The sequence below is a fragment of the Vollenhovia emeryi genome, unplaced genomic scaffold (genome assembly GCF_000949405.1).
Source record: "Vollenhovia emeryi isolate VEMERY1.0 unplaced genomic scaffold, V.emery_V1.0 DF939177.1, whole genome shotgun sequence".
NCBI lineage: Eukaryota > Metazoa > Arthropoda > Insecta > Hymenoptera > Formicidae > Vollenhovia > Vollenhovia emeryi.
This window is the reverse complement of record NW_011967189.1, coordinates 454857-481774: the sequence shown is the minus strand read 5'-3', so window position 1 is coordinate 481774 and position 26918 is coordinate 454857. Positions and strand designations below refer to the sequence as shown.

At 42.6% G+C, this 26918-nt stretch overlaps 1 protein-coding gene across 2 annotated transcripts in view; it reads left to right on the top strand.

Annotated features, from left to right (window-relative positions):
- LOC105563344 (microphthalmia-associated transcription factor) overlaps positions 1 to 26918 on the top strand; it is a 79738-nt gene that overhangs the window by 35244 nt on the left and 17576 nt on the right. For both annotated transcript variants that reach the window (XM_012014860.1, XM_012014859.1), the window contains exon 4: positions 22297 to 22486. In XM_012014860.1, coding sequence (XP_011870250.1) covers positions 22297 to 22486 — 190 coding nt within the window. The remainder of the gene's footprint in view (positions 1 to 22296; positions 22487 to 26918) is intronic.

Here is a 26918-nt window from a genome sequence, read left to right as displayed (position 1 = left end):
TAAGATCTGCTTCTGTAACTAAACCGAGGAGTGTCTCGTATTTGTAACGCGAGCACGGAATACGTAATGCCGGGCGAAAGAAGGACCCGAACTTCGTACTCGCCGCGAGCGTCTCACTGATCTATCATCGAGCCAGTGAAACGGAAATTCAACGATGAGAAAGATTGTTTCGATTCTCTCTTGGAAGGCTTTTATTATTACTCCATTTCGCAAATACGCATGGAGAGCATTTTCTCTTGAACTTTATCCTGAAAATCATGTGATCGTGGGACAACGTGGCATTTTGAAGAATTCTATGAGAGTTTATGAACTTTTACCATACGTTTTACTCGAGGGGTAAACCGCTGAGGGCATTGTGGTGTACAGATTTGCAGCATTACTGGGCATTATTAGGCATTTTTGGGCATTAGTTTGGGCATTAGGCCTTGCTGGGGCATTAGAAAGATAAAATAAGATAAAACAAGATAAATAAGATAATAAAATAAAGCAATGCCCACTGGGCATTAGTGGGCATTGGCGTACAAGATTTTGGTCAGCGGTTTCCCCCTCGATTTTACTAGTAGAATGCATGGTAAAATTTCAAACAGTTCTCATAAAGTTCCTTGAAATGCCGCGTTGTTCCACGATTACATAATTTTCAGGATAAATTTTAAAAGAAAATTCTCCCCGCGTATCTAAAAGATGCAAAATGTCATTGAAGATCTTCATTCTGTAAATATACTGTGTGTTACTTTGCAAGCGTGGGGAATACATGTGGGCTCATAATGTTCAGTTTATCAATCAAATTATTTTTGTATACGACGTAAAGTAAACGCACGATAAATATCCATTATATATTAGCGCGACGGATATATAAGCGGGAATTTTTTCTTCGCTCTCGTCACGGTAAATTTACACAGTCTAGATAGCTGCCGTCAAACTTTTGTCGTTCTTTAAAGAGGAATTACACGACACGAAACATACGACACTATCGGGCCTCGTAATCTCCACCTCAGCGCCGATAATCAGTATTTGCATTTTACTCCTACGCTCTTATCAAACATCAATTTCCAGATTATGTGTCGTAAGCATGCGATGTAAGCCACGTCGCTGTGTTACTCCACTTTGTTATCTCATTAACACCTTACTGTAGAAAGTACACAGTAAAAAATTGTACGTCTAAATGTCAAAAGTTTCTTACGTTACCAAGACTTGATTATTACTTCAATGTAAAATTAACATAAAACAGCCATGTTATTATTTTCGTAACATTTTTACGTGTTAACATAATAGCTTGACACTTTATGTGTATATTGTATCATTTAAAAGTTGAATATCATTTTGAGTTCTTTTAACACAACTATTTCGCAAAATCAACCAAAACGTGTAATATCAACATTGCTTAAACATGATTTCAACTATTTTAATTTGTAACTATTCGTACAGTTCACTTATCCTGTCTGTTTTTATTACGTTGCACTTATGGTTAAAGAACACAAACATAAATGTGAAGTATAGTGTTAACTCATTAACATTTACAATTTGTCAGAAAGTAACACACGCGACGAATGTTATTTCAACTTAAAGTTTAGAGTGGACTTTTTTGGACATGTGAAAAATGTTAACGTGAACATTTTATTTTTTACTGTGTAACGATAAGTTACAATCATATCGCCATAACAATTACATTGCTATAATGACGGTGCGTCAAAGAGAATGGGAGGACTGCGATCCGCGCGATTCATTTTTCTCGCGAACGACTAGGGCCTGGTTTCATCAAACGTCGATTAACTTTAATCTTAGTTTAATTCGTGTTTGTTTCTTTCGGAAGTAACAGTTGGAAAAAGATAAAGAACGAATTAAACTAATTGTAAGCTTAAAGTTAAGCGACGTGAAACCGGGCCTAAGATCGTTCAAACGTAATTGCCGCCCTTTAATTTTGCACGCGGGTTTCACGAGAGAAAAGGGAAGTAAAAGGGAGCAAAAGGCGGAACGTATGAAACCTACACCCACAAAAATGTCCGGATCCAATACTGTTACAGAAATCCTTTCTGAGGGTGTACCTTTTCGAAATTCGTCGCCTGAAATTTAACGACTGAATGATTTACGCACCTTGAACGTAACTGCATGAACATACGAAGCGAGCATCGTAAGCGCACGTTACATAAGACCATAAAAATGTTATCAATACCCGTTAACGCAATTCTCATTCTTTTTTTCAAATCGTTGCTAATCGAGGGTAAGTAACAATTTATCGCACGCACGGAACGCATGGAATTACGTTGAGAGAAACATCTTGTTTTATTTTATTCCCATTACTCGCGTACACAATAGATTATATCACGCTCGTTATCACTATTACACGTTTTCAATGACAAGGAGGAAATCTCCGGGATCCAATCGTAAATACATCTCACTGAATGATTCTTGCAAACCTCGCACACGTAAGATAGTACGCTGTATCTCACAAGCCCATATTTTGACGTAACCGCTGTGACACTTTGGACGCTTGAGGCTCGTTAGATTTCTATTGTCGTGTGCTTAATGTATCGCCCGTCTATTTTTTCCGGTAGTTACATAACGAGACACAAAATACCATAGATATCGCGTCGTCTAGTGGGATGGGACCGATTGGAATGATAATTTAAAGTCCACCTTAAACGACTCGTACTTCAACATTTACAATTTGTCAAAAAGTAACACGCGCGACGAATGTTATTTCAACTAAAAATTTAGAGTAGGCTTTTTGGGACATGTGAAAAAATATCATTGACATTTTATTTTTTACTGTGTATGTACATATAGTACGTCGGCGCGCAGCTCTATTTCGAATTTAGTCACATGTGACTTTCGTGAAATAACTTCAGACTATGTATTGCGATAAATATTACCGCACATGCCTGGGAGGTCCAGGTTCAAACCCTGGCTGAGGTAAATTTTTCGCGATAAATTAAAAAATTTTAATCATCTAGACACTAACATTCTGTCTTGACTCTGACATCCTTCGTTACTTCGTATTCCTTTACTTTAATAACGCGTCACTGCACACATAATATTTGTGAGAAAAAGCTATAACCTCTCGCATGATAGACTGCGTTCCAGAACTCGTCATGAAAGGTCGGACAACCTCTCCGACCGTACGCGCAAGCTCGTATTTAGGGCAAACAAATTAAAAAAAGGGGGGACGCCGGGCGGAATTCATTTCAGCGGCGCGCGAACGACATTTTTGCAGCAAACTCCTTTTCGAAACGAGCGATTCTGTTGACAGTTTGAAACTAACAACAACCTGTTGCAACGGTCGTCGGCGACCGAGTGAGCGGCGAGCGCGTGGCGCGCCGGCCGAGCGCGTCCGAGCGGCGACGGGCGCGACCGAGCGGGTCCGCGCCGCTCGGCCTGACGCGCGCACGGAGCTTCTTTCAGAACACGAGTCCGTCGCCGCGTCGCGAGGTGTGTTGTTTGTTGCTCCTGGTGGGCGCGCGGCCTATTGTCCCGAGGTGTGTTGCGCGCGATTGTTGACCAGTCCGCCACTTAGCCGCGGTCTACGCGCGTAGTGACTCACGGGCGACGTTTTGCGGCCTTCGAACGTGCCGCGCAGCGAGCCCCACTGCCAACGGGGGAAACCCCGCGCGCCGCGTAATCGATCGATCGATAGCGCCCGCGAGGCGCGCAGGACGAACACGCCGGTCGTGCGCCTCGCGTTCGCCGGTGAGGAAATCTTACGGCACGGCCGGGACGATCGGGATCCGAGGCGCGTCCCGTTCGTGTTCACCGCAGTGCGGGGCCGCAGTGATCCGCGGGATCGTGGGATCATTTAGATTTAATCCGCGAGTCCCGAATCGCCGCCTCGCGCGCGACAAGAGCGCGCTTTTCGAACGTTCGTACGCAGTTACGAACGAGCGACACTTGCAACGCGCCGCGTGTCGTAAAGTCGCGTCAAGGACGCCTCGGCACGTCGTTTCGGACTTTTACGGTTGTGCGCGAAGAGGCAGTAAAACTGTCGATCCTTTCTATCGTGAATTTAATCGATGGACCACTACCGAGGTGTTAAGTAAGACCGTAATTGCCGGGGGGAAAAAAAATTGTACCGATCGCCGCGCCGGAGTGGACGGGGAAAGGTGACGTCGAGTCTCATTCTCGAGCGGGCGTTTCAAAAGTACGAGTGAAAGCGCCGCCGGCTGTCCTCGCAGGGGAATTTCGCGGTGGATTTATTCGCCTCGATGCGATCGGAATTGCCACGTAGACGCTGGAAGCCCGGTTCAACGTAAAGCGCGGCAGCCTTGGACGAGAGCGTATATAAATTCAATCAGGTGGACTCGGGCTCTTGTCGTTTTCTAGGACGCAAGGATTTCCTCGAGAGACCGAGAGTTTTCCTCGCGCGACCTCGAGCCTTGTCCTCGCGAGCTCATCGGAGTATAACCGGCGCCGAGCAATTTTGAATATACTAACCTTCTCGCGGCAAAGGCGACTAATTCGAATAGTTTTTCGCGAAGGAGGATCAGTAGCAATTGATAAAGAGCGCTGCGAGACATCTGTTCCCTTCTGTTTACTCGACAGAAGTCTAATCGGTGACGCAACCGCGAAGTAACTTGAATCGAGAATCCTCGGAGACTCACGTGAGGAAGGCCTCAAGATTATCCTCCAAGATTTCAAGACGGCGCAACTCGCACGTTTCGTTTGGTGTCTTTTATTTCTGATCTCGCCGTTACGTCACGGAGGCGAATACGATCGGATCTGAGTCTCTGTGCTGCACCGCAGGAGAATATCGCTCTTGGAATCGCGACGGGTCGAGAGGCGCGCTGTCCGGTAGCCGCGACCTTGGGACCGAGCGATCTGGTGAAACGCGGTGGGAATCGAGGCTCGGTGCACGCACAAGTGAGCGGACGATCGATCGAGGAAAATGCGCTCCTCCTCGCCGTTGTCGTCGCTGGCGCGGTCGCGCCGACCATCCTGACGACGAAAGTGTCATCGATCGACCCAATTGCGATTGTCTCTCCCGCGAGCGGTTGGCGACGCCGGGAGCGAGACGGCCCGCGGCGCTCGACGCGGAGGACGACGGTGCGGCTTTGTCGTCTACCTGCCGGTGCCGATCGGATGACGAGGTGACCGACAGTCGTCGCAAGAAGCACCGTACTCCGATTTGAGATGACAGCGACACGCCGCAAGCTCGCCGAGCCACTTGAGTTTCACGAATCGAGCACTCGAAGGACATTTCAACGTTCCTGGAACCGTTTGGCCGCGTGACAGCGAGGGCGCGAAAATCTTAAGGGACGATTAGTGATCGCCGGGAGCATTTACTCCGAAAGTAACAGCAAACGTGCGTGGAAGAGAAATTAATCGACGGACCCGAAGTACTTGAAGATTTGTGAAGATATTGTTATCTGATCGCTGATAATGATCGCCCGATATCCTCGGAGCGGAATTACGCCACGCAGTAGAAGAATCGCTTAACGATCGTCCGGTGCCGCTGGGATTATTGTGCATTTTTTCCCCCACGTCGAGCAATTGCGCGGAGTGCGGAAATCCCTTTGGAGAACAGCCATCGGCAATCTCTTTCTCGCGCGGGGGCGATTCGCTGCATCGATCGGAGTTTAATTCAGTACTTAATTCGATAAACAGCGATGGGCTGTTTCGATGCGATCGGCATCGCCCCGGTGTGCCGGCTCGATTAATCGAATCGGAGATCGGCCGGCGAGCACCGGTGTCCCTTGGGGATACAGTGATAGCACTGGGAAAGAAATCGACTGGAAGCGACAGCTTCGCGAGCACGTGTCAGCGGATCGGCGTTGCACCATGCCGGTGTTTAACATTATCACGCGAAGGTGTAAGGTGAGTGAAATGTATGGGGGATCGTCGGCGCGGGTCTGCTAATTTTGGAGATTAAATATACGTTCTCTCCCCATCTCTTTCCGTCCCGCCGCGGCCTTCGTCGCGACGCTCGGCATCGATAAGCGTCGCCGCTTGTAGGTCACGTTTGAACGCGATCGGCGAACAAAAACGGACACGGCCAAATTGGCACCCGCGGAAAAACGTTCGCTTTAGACGATCTTTTTTCCCCCGAGACTGGCTCCTTAATTTTGTGCCAAGGCTGACAAAATTGCGAGAACCACCGTGCCGGAACTCTGGGGGGGGGGGGGGAAGACAGCAACCCATTTTGGGGCCCACAATTAGTAATCGAATTATTTGGATTGTCCGTAACTCATCTTTTGCGAATTTTACCCCGCGTGACTAAAAATCGCAATTAGCTATTCTAGGCATTCTAGGCATTACTAGGCATTTTTGGGGCATTAGGCCATGCTGGGGCATTATAAAAATAAAATAAGGTAAATTAAGATAAGATAAAACACGATAAATAGGATAAAATAAGATGATAAGATAAAGTAATGCCCACTGGGCATTAGTGGGCATTGGTGTACATACAAGATTTTGGGTAGCGGTTTCCTCCTCGATTGGACCTATGCGCGTGTTTGTACAAAAAGCGACCGGTCGCATTTGAAACGCTAACCACGGCGTGCGTGCATTGCCGAGTCCAACTGAGAACCGCGTTTTAACGGTTCGTAACTTTCGTTTTCACGACGCCGCTTAGGGCACGGCGTCATTGTCATGCAACGAGCACGGAGTTAACAGGTTGTTTCGACCGTGCACGATAATCGCCCCGCGCTCTCCACGATTCTCAGCGAAGCCGGGTAACTTTTCCCGCGGCGCGATCTCGATTTCGTGTTTTCACGGCGTGCTCGACGATAAGATACAACGCGTCGCAGATAACCGCGTTTTCTTGAAGACGCCAAGGCTGCCGTCAGGATGTTACGGCGACCGCATTAATTACTCATTCGCTTCAAGTCTTGCTGCAAAGCGTGTTTGCATTTGCCTTTTGATTGCCTCGAGTACACACCCGAATATCTTATTAGCTAAAAATAGAAAGGAGTGACATGTGAAAAGTATCTTAGTTCGAATTTTTTCAAAGAAGTGACTAGTCCAGAAAACGTTGCGTAATTTAGAAATTATTTTATCAACTTTTTATCAATCGTGGCAATATTTATAAATGCAAATGTGAGGATTGAAAGTATATGGTGTCTACAATAATTTATTCTTCCAATATTTAAAAATGAAATTTTACGATACAATTTATGCGATTTATTGAAAATCTTTTTACGACTTTTTTTAAAATTAAATACTCTTTTTTGCGTTATGGTCCGTAATTAATTTTGATACTGATCGAAATTCTTTGCGCGGCGTAACATGCGAACTTCATTAGATATGATGGAGTTCAGAACTCTGGCTTCTGCTCGACAAACAATTACCGGTAGTCTGTTTACATCACGACCGACTGACAGGTGTAGCCGATCGGTAGATTAATCGCTTTATCAATGCCATGTTTCAGCGCGTTAATTTGCGACGCGTCACGTATGTCTTTCTCTTTCTATCTATTCGAATTGTCACGTATGTACTGATAATCTATCAGTTAAGCGCTCATTCTTTACGCAACGTATGTTCCGACACGTAAATACAATCGCTGAAATAGTTAATTAGACGGAAATTATGTTTCAAGAAACAGGATTTGAGGCATCGTAAAATGTAAAAAAGTTTGACGCGGCACTGTGTATGTGAAATTAGTTTATGTTAGCCGGCGTGGCTTTTGCCTTCAGCGGCTGGAAAGAATAGATTTTTAAATAACGTACGAGCTTTACGACGAACCTTTATTTACACGCCTCCTCTTGAAATTCTCTCCCGAGCGCAAATTAAAAGGAAAATGTTCTCGATGTGTTATTTTTTAAATGAGATCCAGATAAGAGGATGACGTCTTTGAAGATGCATCGGAAAGAGATAAAGTTTACACACGACACACAGATGTCGAGCTGTACAGTAATTTAAGCCACGCCCCTATCTATTTCTTAGCGAAATTTAGATGACAAAGTTTTTTTTAATAGACTTGACACGTTCCTTTTTGATACGTCAGTTTTAAGTTTTACTTCTCGTTTAAGTTTTTTTATTTGAGACATTCTCTCTCTCTCTCTCTCTCTCTCTCTCTACGAGTTTTATCTATTACAGATATGGACGTTCTAGGAAAATTCAATAGGCAAGAGTGCAATTTCATCGCAAATATGTATGTACGTGCAATAGGGTCCAATAATTGTATTTCACAGAACTGTTCTATGCAGAGAATAGGAACCATGAAAGTAACATTTCTCATAATGCCATCTTTTCAGTTCAAATACCTTTTTCCTAAAATACATGAAACAAGAATTGCATTTTCCCATCATTTTGGAAAGCTTAAATTTTCTCCATTTAATTGAATGCCAAGTTTTACGAAAATTGAAATTTTGTTTCCTTTTTTCTTCGTAAAGGTTGTTTCAAAGATAACAAAGTCTCGCGTGATTAAAAAAAAGATGTGATTATTCGACAATTTTATATCGACAATTTTAAATAAACAGACTTTTCGAAAAGTAAGAAACTGAAAAAGTCCAGAAAGCGAGGTCACTGCCATTATGAGTATTTCTTATCATGATCAAAGAAACAATTTCTAGCGAGGTTCTTTTCTCATCAGACAGGACATACGAAACTCTTTATGTATGTACGTGTAATGGACAAAAGCTGCAATAAGACAACGTATAAAAATGTAAAGAATACAAAAATATATATATATAATGTAAATCTCGGGAAAAAATAAAACAATCGTCATTTTCTTTGCATTATCTCGAATATTGCGAAGCTTCAAGGTTTATATCTTATCATATTAACGTTGGTTATCGTTTATAGTAACTTGAAAAATTGCATCGGTCATATTTTCCGTCTAGTTTTAAAGATAGTACATTTACAGAGAAATACTATTGCATTTTCTTCGACTTGTAAATTCCTAAGCTAGGAAGTGCAACCACGTGAAGCATATTTGAAAATATTTTTTTTATAGTAAAGAAGTGTGTACATCATTAAAAAATATTGCAACCGTGAAATATGATAAATGCGCTGAGAACTGCTGAGTAATCGAATTCTTTATCTTAAACTGTTTAGGAGGTAGAAACGCTTTAAAGACACGCTCCCGCAGAGGTTGCATAAACTGAGAAATTCGATACAATCTCGGAAATAATTACGCGAGCGTGATATTGAAACTTTGCACAAGTCTCGACGCTGCGTACGTACAAGTAAAAGGGGAGAACAAAATCTTGGAAAGGATTAAAAAAAACGTTCGTTCATTTGTTGTCCAATCTAATCGGCAGTTTTCAATTGCCTCTGTTTTGACATATTGATCGCTGCATACACGTATCTACCGATTAGGAAACAATGCGGGAGTAACACAGTTATCTCGCGTACTTCCGCTCGAAAATAATCGCACGCACACTCACGGGTTAATAACCTACATCCGGCCTGTCTCGGTGGGAATCCGCGAATCGCCGCCGGAATGAATCGTCGTCGGGTCGCGACGGCTTTGCGGAAAGGAAACGCGTGTATATCGGAAGTCGCGTCGCGTCGGAGCGAAAGAGAGAGAGGAAGGATGTGTTCCCTTTCGGGTGCACCGGATGCGAAGCTGGCCGGCTGGGGCCGGCTGGCCGTGCCAGCGTCGCGTTCACGTAATCCGCATCCGATGGACATCGTAACGACACGCCGCGGCCGGGATAATGGTCATAATGCACGCGAAATCCTCGAAGCGGTCCCGGCACTGACATAACGTCGGAGACGTCGCGCGCTCGGTCCACGACGGAGATGTGACGTTACGTGTCCTCAAATAAAGCGTCCGCGGAGCAGCCTCTCGTTGCGTAACGTCGCGCGGTAATCACGATAATTAGGTTGACGCTTCGAGATAAAAAGGTAGCGGTACACGCGCGCTCGTGTGGGTGTGCATTCATAAAGGATACGCGGCGATAACAGGAGTATCTCGCATTCCGAATGATAATTTACCGTCCAGGTACATATAGATACACGCTCAAGGTTTCCATCTTTACCGTTCCGTCGAGTGTAGATAAAAAAAAAGGCCAATTAGGCCGCCGTTTCAATGAGGCGTCGATAGCTTTTGCGTTATCTGCGACGGAAAATTAAATTTTGATGAGTAGATAATAAAGTATTGCGCTTCGTTTAACTCTAATTGGATTTCGCCGTAATATTTTTTTTCCACGCGCGCACCGATTCCTGAGAGGATGTCATAACTAACATTTAGCAATTCTATAAGTTGTTTTTTAATAACATTTTAAAATTTGTTTGAAAGTATGAAAATGAAAGCCTCAAAATCGATATTGTAGTTACTACAGTTTACTCCTCAGGTATATAGTATGTTATTTTACAGTATATATATATTTTTTAATAATTATATATTATATATTATATTTATATTATTATATTTTTATTATATATATATAAATAAAAATAAAATAATATTTTACAGTACTGGTCAAGAAATCGCTTTTAGATTTTTCGAGCACAACATAAAATATACCGAAATAATTAAATTATATAATTCTTGATTGGATGGCGCTTATACTTGGCGTTTTTTTTAAAAAGGTTATTTTTTAAGGTGTTCGTTTAAACCTGACTGAATATCTTTTCTGGGTGTATGCTCAAGAAATCGAACGGTGATATAATTTTGGCCGGTACATACATTTTTTACGGGGTTATCGAGAAATTTAAAAACTGGAAATGAAGAAGTTGTTTAATTTACGGAGGAGAAAGAGGGTCGCGCGCGAGACATCTACGCGCGGGGACGATTTATAACGTCCGATAAGATTGTACGAGTGCGAGCAGACGCTGCGATTCGAGTTCGCTCCTTGGCGGGGACGAGCGCGACCGGCGGCATCAAATGTCAAATTATGCGTAATTTCGCTCATTGCGGCGGCAGCGCGGCGGCCTGCACACGCGACACGCAGGAATGAGGCCTCTCGCCTTGAGGTATCACTCGGTGCTCGGTGCCAGTTGGTTGGATGCGCGTTACGGGCATCACGAGTGTCTCCTCCCCGAGAATAATCCTTTAGGGTGGCTGCAAAAACGTGACCTGGAAAAGTAACGAGCCCCCCCGCCCCCCGCCCCCCCTCGTACTTTGCGAATTCAGTTGTATCGCGCGCCAACCAGGTTACGCGTTTTGCATAAACGCCAGACATTTTATTGCGTTCGCTTTTTATGCGCGCGGGTAAGAGGGACGGATTTTTTCGTCGCGTTTTCTCCCGCGCGTAACGTCGAGACTATGAATCGATGGGAGCCTCGATCCGCTCGCGGCCATCTGCGAGCTTTCGATTATATTTTATGTCTATTATCGTAGAGACTTGATATTTATATACAGTCGCAAACGATTCTGTATCTAACGTACCGTATTTCTCGCGGTGTGCGCGTAATAAGTTTTACAAATTTTCCAATGAATTCCCAATCGATGATTTAGATACGTCGTAATTCACGCACGTTGGAAGATTCCTGGATGTTATAGCCAGAGAAAAGTTTTTTTAAAATCAAACAAATTTTCTTTGATTTGGATCTTGCTAGACTTTTATTTTAATTTCGAGGAAATTGTTTCTTTGCACATTAATCAAAATTTTATTTGATTGAAATTAGAATCTCCGAGGAAATTCGTATCCATTTCTTCAAATCTAGCAAATGTTTTAAAGTAAATAAAAATGTAGTACACGGAGAGAATTTTCTTAAAATTTATCGTGAAAATTATGTGATCGTGGGACAACGTGGCAGTTTGAAGAAACTTTATGGGAGTTTTTTAAATTTTACCATACATTTTACCAATAAAATGTATGCTAAGTAGAGAAGAGTCCTCTATTATGAGACAGGATTCTAATGTGAGATATTAGGTTTGCAACGTCCAAATTCAATGACAAATCTTTTTCTGCAACGATTACATGATCTAATAATCAATTTTCCATTAACCAGATTTCACTTCAATGGCAGTAAATACATGGTGGAACCAACAGGTGATGCGTATTAATTTAGCAGAAGCTCTGCTATCTCATATCAGGAGCTCATCTTATAATAGTAGACTTTCCTCTATAATTACTAGTAAAATGTATAGGAAAATATCAAAAACTTTTCTAAAATTCTTCGAAATTCCGTGTTGTCCCACGATTTTCAGGATAAATTTTAAAAGAAAATTCCGTGTAGATTGAGAGAGACAGAATTTCAGCGTATTCCACTTGTTTAACCCAAACAAATCTTTTCTCTGGGTGTATTGAACATTTCATAATTCGCGACTTTTCTAACGCAAGTAAAAATATCCGAATAACAGTACCGGGACGGGCGTGAAGTAAGCGACGTAGTGACGTAACACGAGGTACTCGAGGTACATACTCGCGACGCGACGCGGTGTCGTAATATCGCGCGGGGAGATGTACGGCGGAGATTAATCAAGGCGGCGGATTCCTGAAAGTGTGAACGCGGTAATGTTCCCGGCGCGCGCGAAGAAGCGCTGATAACCCGGTAATGCCTCCACATTTGTACCGGCAATCTTGCTGATACCGGAGTCCGCGCGCTCGCGACGTGGCATCGCGCGATTGATATTCGGGAATTAACGCCGGGCATTATACGGCGAAGGAGAAGGCGCTTTGACGATGACGGATTATGGAAATTACGCGGAATCGATTCGTACAGCGACGACGGGGTAATATTACGCCGGACATACTGAAATGTATCGCACTAACATATTGTGCTCGCCCCAAGATTGATGACTAGCAAATTTCGACGCGTTTCTCACGTTGCACTTCTCATAACTTAGGAGCGCTGCCAAAGAAATTTTAGAGAAACATAAATTCCCCTCGCTTTTTACTCGCTCGATGATCCTTTTATTGCAATTTTCCGATAGCAAAACGGTTTCCCGTCTCGCGTCCGTTTCCGCCGATGCAGATTAACTTATTTTTTTTTAAATCATTTTCCAATTTCAGGAATTGGATAAAGAGTAAGTTAAACCGAGTTTAAACCGAGATTAAAGTTAATCCGCCTAGAAATGGACATTAAAAGGACACGCGTGCGTGACAAGGAGATTAGCGCACGATATACTTTTGCAAGAAATTACCGCGTCGTTGGGAACGAATTTGGATTGCTCGAATTAGAGACCCTGTAATCAGAGACTGGTCATAGGAGTTCGTCAAATTCCTGCGAGTGAGAGAGAAACGTAGAAGAATGAGATAGCCTGTTTCTCTCTCACTCGCAGGAATTTGACGAACTCCTACGGCCAGTCTCTAATTGCAGGGTCTCTAGCTCGGATCAGTCCTGACTTTGCGCAATTTCGACGGGAGACGTATCGCGGGGCGCGGTCTTACGAGATAAATCAGTGGGAGGCTGGTCTCCTCCGGCCGGCGGTTGGCGGTGTATCCATCTTGAGACAGTGTAGATAACCGGTAATGCTCCTAATTTGCTGCGTTAACCTTGCTGATACGCCGCCCATTTCCAAGCCGTCGCGGCCGCTACGTAACGACCAGCGTCCATCTTATTTAACCGCCCGCCGATTGCGTTATGTAAAATTATGCGGAGATAAAGCAGGAGGGACTTTTATGCCCGCGTGCGTACGCGCCGGACATTCTCGTCCTCATCCCCTCGAAAACGCGTCGAACGCCGGAAACGAGCGGGGGCTTTTACGAGTGCGGCGCGTACAGGGGAGAGAAATATGCTTGGGCATACTAACGCTGTCGGGGGGAGAGAAATATCGTGGGACTGTATTGCCCGGGGGTATATTGGGCTATCGCGGGCGTCCCTTATTTTGTAATAAAGATCAGCATTATGCCTCGTTTTTGATACCGCCATTGTGATATTTCAAGACGCTCATGCCGGATAGTGGCCACGGCCGTCGCTATAATTCTGTCCCCGCTGGCGGTCTCGAAAACTTTGAAAATAGTTTAACGCATGCACGTTTCTGAGAAAATAACGATGCATGTCAGCGAAATGAAAATTTATCGCCCGCATCAGAGCCGCGCATAATTATTTTGGAATATGCACTTTCGCATTTTTCTCTTTATCGCCGAATCGTAAATAAGCTGCGCCAAAGTAGCCTAACTTTGTATTAAAGGCCTTGTAAACGAGCTCTTCAACTCTTTCAACGAGCACTTCAATGTCTCCCTTTCGTCCATCGATTTGTCCGTTTTCTCAAAACTTGGATGGTTTTCTATTAGAAAAAACATGGACGCGAGAAGTGCACGGAGAGTTTTTCTTAAAATTTACCCGGAACATCATGTAATTGTGGGACAACATGGCATTTCAAAGAACTTTACACCCGAAGAAGAGATTTATTTAGGTTAAACAAACGAGATACGTTGAAATCATGTTCCTTTGAATTTAATGAATTTTTATTTACTAAAACATTTGCTAGATTCGAGGAACTAAATAAGAAATTTTCTTAGAAATTTCAGTCTTGACCAAATAAAATTTTGGTTAAGGTAAAGAATGCATTTCTTTGAAATTAAATAAAAAGTCTAGTAAAGTCAACACTCAAAGAAAATTTGTTTCGTTTCAATCAAATAAAATTTTGCTTAAGGTAAAGAAAATCATTTCTTCATTGTTGATTTCCATTTGTTTGATTTAAAAAAAACTTTTTTTGGGCGTAGTAGAATGTGTGGTAAAATTTCGAAAAACTCTCATAAAGTTCTTCGAAATGCCACGTTGTCCCGCGAGCGTATGATTCTCAGGATAAATTTGAAGAGAAAATTCTCTCCGTGTACTACATTTTTATTAACTTGTATTTAAACATTTCCTAGAAGAAACATTTGAAGAAATATATATCAATTCTCTTAATTGAAGATTCCAGTCTCAATCAAATAAAAATGTGGGACAACACGGCATTTCGAAGAATTTTGTGAGTTTTTGGAAATTTTATCATACGTTTAACTGGTAATTATACTTGGTATACATTTTGCTAGTAGAATGTATGGCAAAATTTCAAAAAAACTCCCATAAAGGTCTTCAAAATGCCGTGTTGCCCCACAATTTTCAGGGTAAAGTTTAAGAGACAATTCTCCCCGTGTACAATTCGGCAAATGCAGGGCACGTTCGGAACGCATTTTCACTCTGGCTTTAAGGGCTGCGCGTTCGGGGCACGTCGCCTACTCCGCGCGGCCAACGCGCGCGAGATCGAGATATCGTGTGCCGTTAATGCCGCGTATTTCCGAAACGCCGCTATAAATGCGCTTCAAATGGACGCCCCGAAGAACGGAGAGAAGAAATGCATTTCACGGAGATGTAATTATAGTGACCGCGCGGCCTTGCCGGCGCAGCTGCCAATTCGTCGTGGGCGTCGAATATTGTATATTGCCAACGTGACTCGTCGCTTATTACTTAATGTTACACACCGACGAGCGCCGATTACAATTTGTCGAGTGGAACTTTTGTTCGTGAATTAAACATATGCCATTAGACGCCTCGGCGCCTCGGCCTGACACAGATTTACGTCCCTTGATCTAACAGCAAGTTCGGGACAACTTCGAATCACGCGCTTTATGCAATAATTATGACGCGTATCGGCCGGAGATTCGGACGTATCAAACTGCGAAATTTAACGCACGACTCTACGTCTCGGCAAGACCCACTTTGCAGGTGGGAAAATGGAATATTAAAACGTTTTAAACTATTCGCAGTCGATTACATGCAAATTCTTCAAGTTACGTCGTCGCCAGTGCCATTCTCTCTCCCCCCCTCCCGTCCCTTTCCATCCCGCGCGCTCCCTCCAAGATCAGCTGAGCATGTTGCAGGACGCGAGGAGCGCGCCTCGCTCGTTTCCGACAATGAGACGCAAATGCAGAAACTTGCGTGCGCGTTTCTCGACGAGCGAGCGTGTATTTCCTGTGTTTACCTCGTGCGCGATTTAATGATAACATCGCGCTGTACGACCGGAAAAGAGTGCGTAACAGTTACGCGCGCGCACACGCGTGCCGGAGCACGCGGGGAAGCGATAAATATTCAATTTTCCGATCGTATTGGGATTACGTGTATTTCCGCGTACGCAAATCGCTGCCGTTCCCTCACTTTATCGCGGCGAACAATGCCGTTATCATCAGAACTCATTGCCGGGCACTCGAGCGTGTACGATCGAGCGCGGGAACCGTCGGGGAAAATTTTATGTATCGGTCTCTTCAAATAGCGCGGGCCATACCTGAACAATCGAACTTTTTGCAACGACGATCGCACTTGTATAGGTAATTTGTCAAATTAGAAATGCCATCCGCCGGTCAGATTGGATCTTAGCAGTTCAATAATAATTTCTGTTTTTAATAGTATTTGACATATTACTTCATTGAAGCTAAAAGTACGTAACGCTGTCGACATTAAAGAAAAAATACTTCATAGAAAATGTATATTTTGAAAATATTGCAACATAAGCATCTTTCCAAAGTTGTAAGGAAAAGATAGTCACGGTATTATGGAATAGAAAAAAATAGTGAAAACGGAATTAAAAACTATACACATTACTAGTAAAATATGTGGTAAAATTTTCAAAAACTCTCATAGAGTTATTTTACTAGTAAAATGTATGGTAAAATTAGTAGGTAAAATTCTCTCTCATAAAACTCTTGGAAATGCCACGTTTTGGTGACTTTCAGGATACATTTTAAGAGAAAATTCTCTCCGCGTACAATATTATACCCCGTTTCGCTCTACACGTTTCGATATTCTTTTCCCAATTCGAACTGTTCTCGAACGGGGGACGGTTTTGTCGGTCGGCCAATCGATCGTTGATCCGCGTGTCAAGAAGTAGGCGTCAGCTTGAAGAGACTCTGCGTTTCACGCGATAATGACGCGCTACGTCACGTACATGACGTACGTAAGCGATACTAATGAGCGCATTACAATGTCGCGCCGGCGGTTCGCGTGGCGTGAAAATTGTTTAATTACACGCACATACGTAGCCGCTGCGTTGACAACATGTTGCCAAGAATGCGGTGAAAATTATTACGTCGTTCGCAGCGCAAACAATCGTGCACTGCGATTATCGAGATGGACGTCAATATGAAATAAATGTTTATGTAATCGTACCGACGTTTTGTTACATAAATTGTAAAATCCGTTTCAGTCGGAAGTGATTACACTCGACGCGACGTGTTACGTATTTCGATGCATTAACGCAATACCTTTCTGAAATTCCAAAATAACGTTAAAAATTATCGAATCACGGCTGGCGATCGAGTTTCTTCCTACGAAGACACGGACTCTGGACTATCGCGGAAGTGCACCTTGAAATCTTAATCCAATTCTCACCTTGTACGTAAATGTATTTCCCCGGCAAATTGTCATTGAACGCGAAAAAAGAAGGAAGGGTTTTCCGTGTCGCGCGCCGCGCCGGCCGTGTCATTAAGGCAACAGGCGTCGCGCTATAATTTAATGCGGGATTAATCCTTTACGTCACACACGCGCGACGGTGTGCCGCATTCATATTGATATCAATTTTTCCGACGGACTCGTTAATGCGGCATTTTATTATATAATAAAATCGCCTTGACAAACTGTAAATTCGTTTTCTGAGGAGGAGCGTGAAGCGCGATTACCGCACACACGTGCCGCGTGTGCGAATTTGCATATCATCGCCGTTACGCGTTTTTGTGGCGTACAACGCACATATTAATATAAAAGATAAACTATTCTTATTTACATAGATGGGAGGATACACATTTTATAAAATGTGAAAGGAAAGCAAGAGAGAACGGGTGCCTTTGTTTCTCACTCAGAGTCGCGTCGTCGTCCATTAAATGATCGTCGAATTGAAAATAGTTTGCGACTGATGTATTAATTGTATATTAATATTATTATATACAATTTTTGTTTTCGATTTAGAAGCTTTTCTCGCGCCACTCACAGCGCTCATGATTATATTAACTTAAAACTATTACAGACGCGTTTCTATTATTAAACTCTTTTCTGCAACGTCAGGACTTCAGATATAGATACAAAATGGTTAACGGAACAAGGACTGCATCTCGTCGCCATTTTTTTTACCGTGCACACGATCGGATGTCTTTTACGACCGGAATTAATTAAGCCGTTCCGACATTATCTCGCATGCTTGCGGTATTTAATTGTATGCAATTATAATCTTCTTTCGTTACGCAATCGCAATTGCTTCCTGTCGCTGCAACACGCTCCCCGCTCGTTGCTGAATGATGCATTGATAATTTTAGTCCACGAGCGTGATACTATTTAACCGAACAGTATCGACAATTTTTCCTTCGCGGAAAGGGAAGGGGGCAGACAATATTGCAAATGAAGAAAAACGTCTAGATTTTGCTGCGTACTTTAATTCCGTAAAAGAGTTTTGCATTTCTATAAAGCCAATACGTTAATACGTAAGACATCTTTTGCGGGTACGGCGCAAAAAGTCGATCGTCTTAGTTTTTACCGGACTCCATAACAATCCTAATTAACGATCTTCCGCACGACGTTCGCCGCGCGTGCATGATCGAGAATCGAGCCATTCGCACGCGTCTACGGCCAAGGCTGTTTCGACCGTAACGCGGCTCTTTAAAGACAATTCGTTTACGCGCCGCATATACATAGCGATATGTACGCCACGCATAACAAGACGGGCGAAACGGACGTCCATTAACAACTGATGACGTGTAACGAGGTGTAGTTCTTTTTTCTTCGTCCATAACGAGCGACGGACCCCCGCCAATTGCGTTTACGGGAATTGCGCGCGCGTGGCGGCATAATTCACAAGATCGACGTAGGAACGCCGAAATAAAAGGCCGCTCGTTGCAGTTCGGACTCTTTATTGCCGGTTAATTCCAGCCAGCCAGACAGCCATTACAGATCGTACGCGGTATCAAATTTCCGACCGCATTTTGTTATGTCAAACGTGACTCGTGATAGAATTACACGGCTTGTAATTCTACGGAATGGTCTCGTGTCATCACATTTTGTCTTCGCAAAAAGAAAAAAAAAATGCAATATCTGACGAGTCTTAAAATGACAATTGAGATATAAAATACAAATAGGACTCGATTATCACGAACTGATAATTAGGGTTCACTTATTATTTGTGTTTCTCTTATATTTTATTTCCTGCCGAAATTTGAAAATGCATATGTTATTTTACGGGTATTGCAACAAAATTGTTTCTGTTTAAGTATTTTTCTTTTATTATTATATCATTCAATTTAATAATTTGTACTCGCATCGGATCTCGTAGTGGAGACGCGCTACAAAGTTAAATGCTGAATCACGGACGGTTTGTACGTGCGTCATCTTGGCGCTCGTATTGCAGGAGCAATTTACTTTGATATCGCATACGCTATACATTATAGTCCCTTCACCGATCGCGCCTCCCTTTCGCATCAGTTTCATTGACCACAACGGCGATCGATGTTGTCTCTGTCATCCATCTACCCGCTTCTCATCTTCTTCGCGCTCGCATCATTCATACTCGCCGTCACACGTCGGAATTGCCTCTTTCGCGTTCCTCGGAGCCTATACGGTGTCTCAAATCCCATGTTACTTTTCTGAGAGCACAATTTTCTCAGCATATCGAAATTGGCAGCGAAACCGTTTTACCAGCGAATGCAATTTGTTTCCTTTTTCCATCGCGATCTCTATTCTGGGGGGAAAAAAGAGTTCATATTATTAAATGTGTTTAGTTTCTGTAGTTCAAATATATGTTTTCCCGTTAAACATACATAATTTATTGAAACGTGTATTTTTTAATTAACAAATATTTACTTGACGACCTGTGACCGCGACATACAGTTGAATCAAGAAATTTTTACTGGATTTAATATGATACTTTTTTTCTTCTCAATGTACTCGACTTTAATTCAACGCTATGTCGCCACGCTGCTTAATTTCCAATATTAAGAATCGATCGTTCCAACTGTCGGACAACTTTTCCCCCTTCGGTTAACATTCATTGTCTCTTTCTAAGGGGTTAACCTAAGGGTAAAAAGTTACCCGACAATCGGCCCTAAGTGTCTTAAAATTCTAAGAACGAAGTTTCACATAAAAATCTTACTAACTAAAATTTTTCTTGACGTTCACAGTACACGGAGGGAATTTTCTCTTAAAATTTACCCTGAAAATCACGTAATCGTGGGACAACATGGTATTTTGAAGACCTTTATGGGAGTTTTTAAAATTTTACCATACATTCTACTAGTAAAATGTATACCAAGTATAATTACTAGTTAAGTGTATGATAAAATTTCATAAGACTCTCACAAAATTATCAAAAATGCCATGTCCCACGATTACATAATTTTCAGGATAAATTTTAAGAAAAGATTCTCTCCTTGTAGCGCCTATCTGACTTTTCCGAGCCGTTCTCGGACATGCGTCGACATCGGGACAATCGTCTCAATTTGAAACTCTGGTGTCTACCGCGGAAAATGCGCGACTTTGGTGATACCCTGTACACCAGTCGGTACATTCAGGCCATTATACAATTAACGTGTTTCTCGCTCGCAGCCACGGCGCATTGCTTTTGTCGGTTCGCTCGCGTCAAAGCGCGTCCGTCGGACCGAGAGGTAACTCGATTCATCTCCCGTTGGTTGGCGGCAACAGTCGGCGTCGAAACGTTGTTCCGCAGGCCGGCACAGAGCTCGCCTATTATTGTTTACGTAATGTTTACGTAACGTCACACACGTACGCGCCGCATCAGCAGTCGCGGTGCACATGCATCGGCGCGAATCGGCGAAGCGAGTCCGCCCCGAGACTCGCATCTTGCGGAGCTTCGACAGTCGTACAATTTAATTCTTTTACGGCTCTGAGGACGATGTTCTCCAGAAGATATTTATCTTTCTGCTAGGATTGTGTGTGAAGTGACTGGAAACTTGGGAAATTGTAATGTCCTATTTGTACGAGTAGTTCGTTGTATCGCACCGATTCCCCTGTCCCGGCCATAAGCGATACAGAAATGTTCTTTTATTTTTTAAGTATATCTAAATATCGTGCTCTCGATCGTTCACAGAGGATAGTTGAGGAAATCGACAAAACATTTGATTGTTCATACTCTATCGCGGCCGCCTAGGGAAAAGATGCAAATTATCAATGATCGTCGGGAAATTGAATTTTAATCTTGTTGTGAATGAAGGCAGCGTGGCATTCATTCAGCGTATCTTCTTCCCCGCGATGCGCGCCTTGCGCTTTGTTCTTATCACGCAAATCGCCACAACACTTTGCGCAATCTTTAATTTACAACGAGATACGTTTTGCCGATAATCGCGTGAAAAAAAAATCCGTTCTTTCCGCTGAATCCCGGCTGGGATTTATCGCTACGAGGCACGTCGCGTTTTGTTTTATCAAATCACGTCTCGCGACGGATGATCGGCGTCGTCGAGGCGGAATATCGCCGCGTGCGGAACGAAACGGACGTGGAAAGGAGCCGCGGCGAATAAATGCCTATAAGCGAGGGAAGAGAGAAAAGGGGAAAGGAGCCACGAAAAAAATGTAGCTAACACTGCATGTGGTTACTAAATTTCAGTTGTAAAATACGGACAGCTGTTTAGTTGCGATAGTTAAATATTTTGCTACTGTGCCTATTGTATTGGGTGCGACAGCAAACTGCTTGCTATGGTTTAGAAATTTATAGTTACGGTAGCAACATATTTTTGCAAACCATGATTAGCTATGATAGCGAGATTTCTTTCTTCTTTCAGTGAGTTTGATTTCGCGGCGGCGGCGGCGGCTGCGGCCAGGTTGACGCGTGAATTACTTTATCGAGAGCCCCGTGAATAGCATCACGGTCGATATATCGCGCGGAGAGCTTTGCGCGCCGAAGACAACAAGTCTTTAAGGCGTGAAAGGGTGATTTAGCGAACGATGTCGATCGCGCCCCCGGGAATTATTAACGATGCGCACACCTCTCGTTCCATTCGCTCCCTTTGAATTCCTTCCTCCTTCGGCGTCTCGCTCCCTTGCCCTTCGTGAAGAACGATCATTTGCGTCGATCGTAAGATCCCCCCGTCCCGGGGAAAAATTGCATTAACCGCCGAGTGAGTCCCGGTGATGTTGTCGCACGAGGGTGGCGACGAGTTCGCTTTATCACCGAATGCTCGCGTAAAAGCGCGTCGTTTCGCATAGATTGCATAATGTAGTTTTTGTCATTCACGATAGTCGTCGAGATCCGCGGGATGCGGAACGATAATAAATCATATTGGCCCCTCGGGGATCGCTTCTTCTATCAATGGCGAATTTAATTTTTAATGTGCGTGATTCCGATATTTCTCCTTCCGTTCCTCTCTTTGTATTCGCATCAATTTTGCGCGACGCTACACGGTGATTTGCGATACCGCGACACCTGCCACACATTCGATACCTTTCCTGAATTATTACGGAATTATTTACATAAAAAGTTCACGAAATACATTATTTGTTTTATCTGCGCACATTTGACGTTATTCAAACAACGGTTTGTTTCTTTCCTGATTGCAGGCTGAGGACCTCCTGGACGACATCCTGTCGTTCGAGGCTGGTTCCTTGGGCGACGGACTGAAGGACGGCCAAGCCGGAAGTCTCACGAATATACCGGAGCTTCAAATTAAACCGGAACCTCTCTTACTCACCGAGGCAGAGATTCATGCTCTCGCTAAAGATCGGCAGAAAAAGGACAACCACAATATGAGTAAGTCGATAACCACTCACCTCGATTAGGTTGCAAAAAATTCACGTGCCGCATTTTTTTAATATTAATCTTTTCATTAAGCTGTTTCGTAATTTTTCAAAATGTTAGCTTTTCAACACGATTTATGATTACACCTTGCATCCTTAAAACGTTTATTAAAAATTTTTTTCAATTGAATCTTACACGGAAATTTAGTGAACTATAATCGAACAGTTAATAATATATGTAGGTATATAAGTTTTGATGTCGGTTTCTCAAGTCTGCGAAATTATTATTAGCGGTACATTACGTGAATGAATATGTTATGTTCTATATTTCGTCGAGGGTTTTATGCTCGAGGTTGATCTTGGACCCTAGGCATGTAGGCTTCTGTAATAAATGAATCAATTCTGTAATAAATGAATCAATTCTGTATCTTACGCTGAAAATTGAAAGTTTAATCGTTCCCTTGGAAAGAGACAAAGCCGCTCACTTTTAGCATTTTCACTGAAAACATTCTCATTACAAGATACAGAATTGACCCCAAGGTTTGACACGAGGAGGAAATCAGTGAGGGCATTGTGGTGTACAGATTTGCGGCATTACTGGGTATTACTAGGCATTACCAGGCATTTTTTGGGCATTATAGTTTGGGCATTAGGTCTTGCTGGGGTATTATTAAGATAAAATAAGATAAGAAGATGAAGTAATGCCCACTGGGCATTGGTGGGCACTGGTGTACAAAATTTTAGTCAGCGGTTTCCCCCTCGGTTTGACATTTTAATCTTCCGTCTTCGCATAACGTCGTTTTGAATTATCATTCGATCGGTAGGTAGCTGCAAGCAGGTGCTTGTTTGCTCGTGTAGAAATAATTGATAAGCGCCACTGTGCAATTTACACCTCAATGGTAGCAATCGGCGGTACCGTGACAGCGTTATTATTACCGGCATTTACTACACTTATGTCAATACATCTGTGACGTAAGTCTATTTAAATGACAATGGAAAAAGTATCACCGTGCCCCGCGCAGTGGCCGCCTATTATTATCACAAATGTTGCCAATTAACTAGTGTCCGGCTGCTGTTTGTTAATACAAACAATGGCAACGAGCCGAAAATAGCTTGGCGTATTATCGGTGTGAATTTAATGAAAACATTCTCATTATCAAGCCGGTTTTTCTGAATTTGTAACGCTTATTAAACCGTGTCACACTGCATGTCGGTATTTGCCGTCGCTCCAGCGTCCCCTCAACTGCTAAATTTTATGATAAAAGAGCTGCAGTACCGGCCAAAATTACATCACCTTTAGGTTTTCCGCACGGAGAGAAGTTTCTTTTAAAATTTATCCCGCAAATCGTGGGACAACGCGGCATTTCGAAGAATTTTACGAGAGTTTTTTGAAATGTTACCATACATTTCACTAATAATTTTGTTAGTGTTTATTTTACTAGTAAAATGTATGGTGAAATTTCAGAAAACTCTCATAGAGTTCTTCATAATGTCATGTTGTACCATGATCGTATAATTTTCGGGATAAGGTTTAAGAGAAAATTCTTTCCGTGTGAGCAGAACTTTCGTCAAAGCGCATCGAACGTGCTCAAAATTTCACAGTAGACACCTGATAATAGGCGCATCTTGTACACGAAGTGTAATGAAATTCGACAAAATTCACCATAATCTTCGAAGTTTTCATTCGTGCACTTTAAAACTAGTTATGCCAAAAAGAAAATCGAAAGGTGATACAATCTTGGCCGACACTGCAAGACAGAAGCGCACGTGGTTTGAAACTTTTTAATACGATGATAATATTCCACATACACACGTTCGTCTCAGAATAACGTATTTTTAATTTGATGCGCGTAAAGCTCTTTAAAAATATTCACACGTGCAGTTTATAAATTGAATAATTTTAAGGGACACACCCAGCAAAAACACGATCAATTGTGCGGAAAAGTATTAAACGTCGAAAATCAATAGGGTCGCGGTTCTCTCATTAAGGTGACGAAATGGATTATCCCCTACGAGGCGCGCGTAACAAGCGACTAAACAATTTTCGGGCGGCGGTATTCGAACAATTCGAAGCCACGCTTTTACCGGGCCGCCGCCGGCTTCTGTTTTACGATGCAATACACGTTACGCACCGAATCGCGCGCTTGTGTCCGCGCGAGTGTCCACGGCGATCCCGTAAATTTGACCAAGTAATCAGCGAGCCTCAATTATCTCGCCTCGCTTTCCGGCGCGGTACAATAAAACTTGCCTGGATGCGCGAATTTTTTCGAGCGGCACGCGGAAATACATATTTTGAAACACACTTTATTGCATCTCGATTTGCAATTTTACAGGGAAATGTACACAACCATTCTTTTCCTGATTTTTATGAGTTTTGAGTGTGTGGTACATACCGAAATAGGAGACATGTGTTTTTTTTTTAAATAAAATGTTCCGACGAAAAAATCTGCTGTCTTTGTATTTTCAAACGTATGTCGTTCAAGTGGTAGAAAATACGAAAGACATGTTTAAAGACCGGTTGTTCCAATTTCTTGGTAAGTTAACCGACAGTTAATTTATATATGTCTTTGTTTTTCCTTCAAATTAGACAAAGATGGGGATATAATTTAACTATTAGTTAGCTCACCAAGAGATTGGGAAAACCGGCCCTTGGACAAAAGATTTCTACCTTAATATAATCCTAGACGGAGAGAATTTTTTCTTAAAATTTACCTTGAAAACCATGTCATCAATCATGGAACAATATGGCATTTTGAAGACTTTATGAGAGTTTATTGAAATTTTACCATACGTTTCACTAGTAATTACTTAGTATATACAATATTTTACTAGTAGAATATAAAATTTCAAAAAACTCACACAATTCTTCGGAATGCCACGTTGTCCCACAATCATATGATTTTCAGGATAAATTTTAAGAGAAAATCCTCTCCGTGTAGTTTGCTCTGTAAATGTGTCGGCGGGGAGGGGGAGGAATAGAAGATTTGTAATTTATTACGTAATCCAGCAGTTTTTGCCCAGAAAAAATTTGTACTGCGCAATGCATAGAAACGTCATATGTTATTGACACAATGCATACTAAAGTTGATTTAATGAAGCAGCAATTCGATTTAATGAAAAAATTGCGTCATTATGGGTATTGTTTAATCTACTGTACGCATCGTTTTCGAGATTGTAATCCGCCGTTTTTTCCCCACGGCTCTACTTCGCCGTTGTCTCTCGCAATTAAGGCGTCGCTAAAATTGTAAAAAATGGCACGGCGCTCGCGAGCGAAACAAGCGGAAATCGGGGGCGGTGCCGAGGGTCGTATCGGGAGGTACCGGAGCATCCAATTTTCGAAAAACAATCGCCGGCGTAATGAAAGTCCAGTTGGCTGGGACGGCACGGAACGGAGGAATCGGGATCGAGTTTGTAAGAGAGAATGGAGAAATAACGACCGCAGAGCACGCGGGGACATCGGAAATAAAATAGGAATTCTGTAAAAATAGTCGCGCTGTCGCGTCGCTAATTCGCCCCCTCTTTGTCTCGCCACTTATCGACTACTATTCTACGTCCCCGCGAGGTGCTTTGTCGATTGCACGGCGTTCTACGTGCGCCACACGCGGTGAGACAAAAGAAGTGCTTATCGATGAGAGTCTTTTTCCGCGCGCTCGATATGCATGCAGCATGAGTCAATTTGCAAATGTATTTTTCCTTTTACTAATTTGTTTAATCCTTTCGTCCTCTCTCTTTAATTACACCTTCCGCTAATCCGTTTCATTCAGTGATCAAGCGGTTGCGTTTCAGATTGTACGTTCGCGAAGCCTCAGATCTTCCTGCAAACTGAACAGAAATTAAATTTTTTTTCAAGGAACAGTTGATTCTAATAAATCCAGTAAACAGATTGGCATATGTTGTTTATGTTCGTTGAAAAAATATAAGCTAAAATACACGCGAAATTTCGCAAAATCCCGATGTTCTCTATAATTGTAAAGCAAAAAGCAAATCGTTATCTCCGCGCAAACAAGAAAAAATAAGTTTCAGATCAATTCTTATATACTCAAATTAACGCGTTCGTTGTTTTGTATGTACGCAAGAATATTACATTTTATTTAAATACTATAATTGTCACCTCGAGAATACATGTAATTATTTTATCAACAAAATCATTTTACTCATTATAATCTTCGATTTGAAAATATGTTATTTTTTCATCCAATATCGTTTCCTTTCCAGAAAATTTTTCTTAATTCATAAGCACATATTGTTCTCTCGATTGAATATAAAATTGTTTCATTCAAGTAAGTTTATCTTCCTTTAACGCAAGATTGTCACGTTGAAACCAAACATATTTTCAAAAGAAGAACATTCTTCTTTTCTGCGCAGCGTTTCCTAATGCTCGCTGGAGGGCGAGTTTGCATTTTCTTTCGCAGAAAGAGAGCCCAGGCTGACGAGAGGCTTTTCTC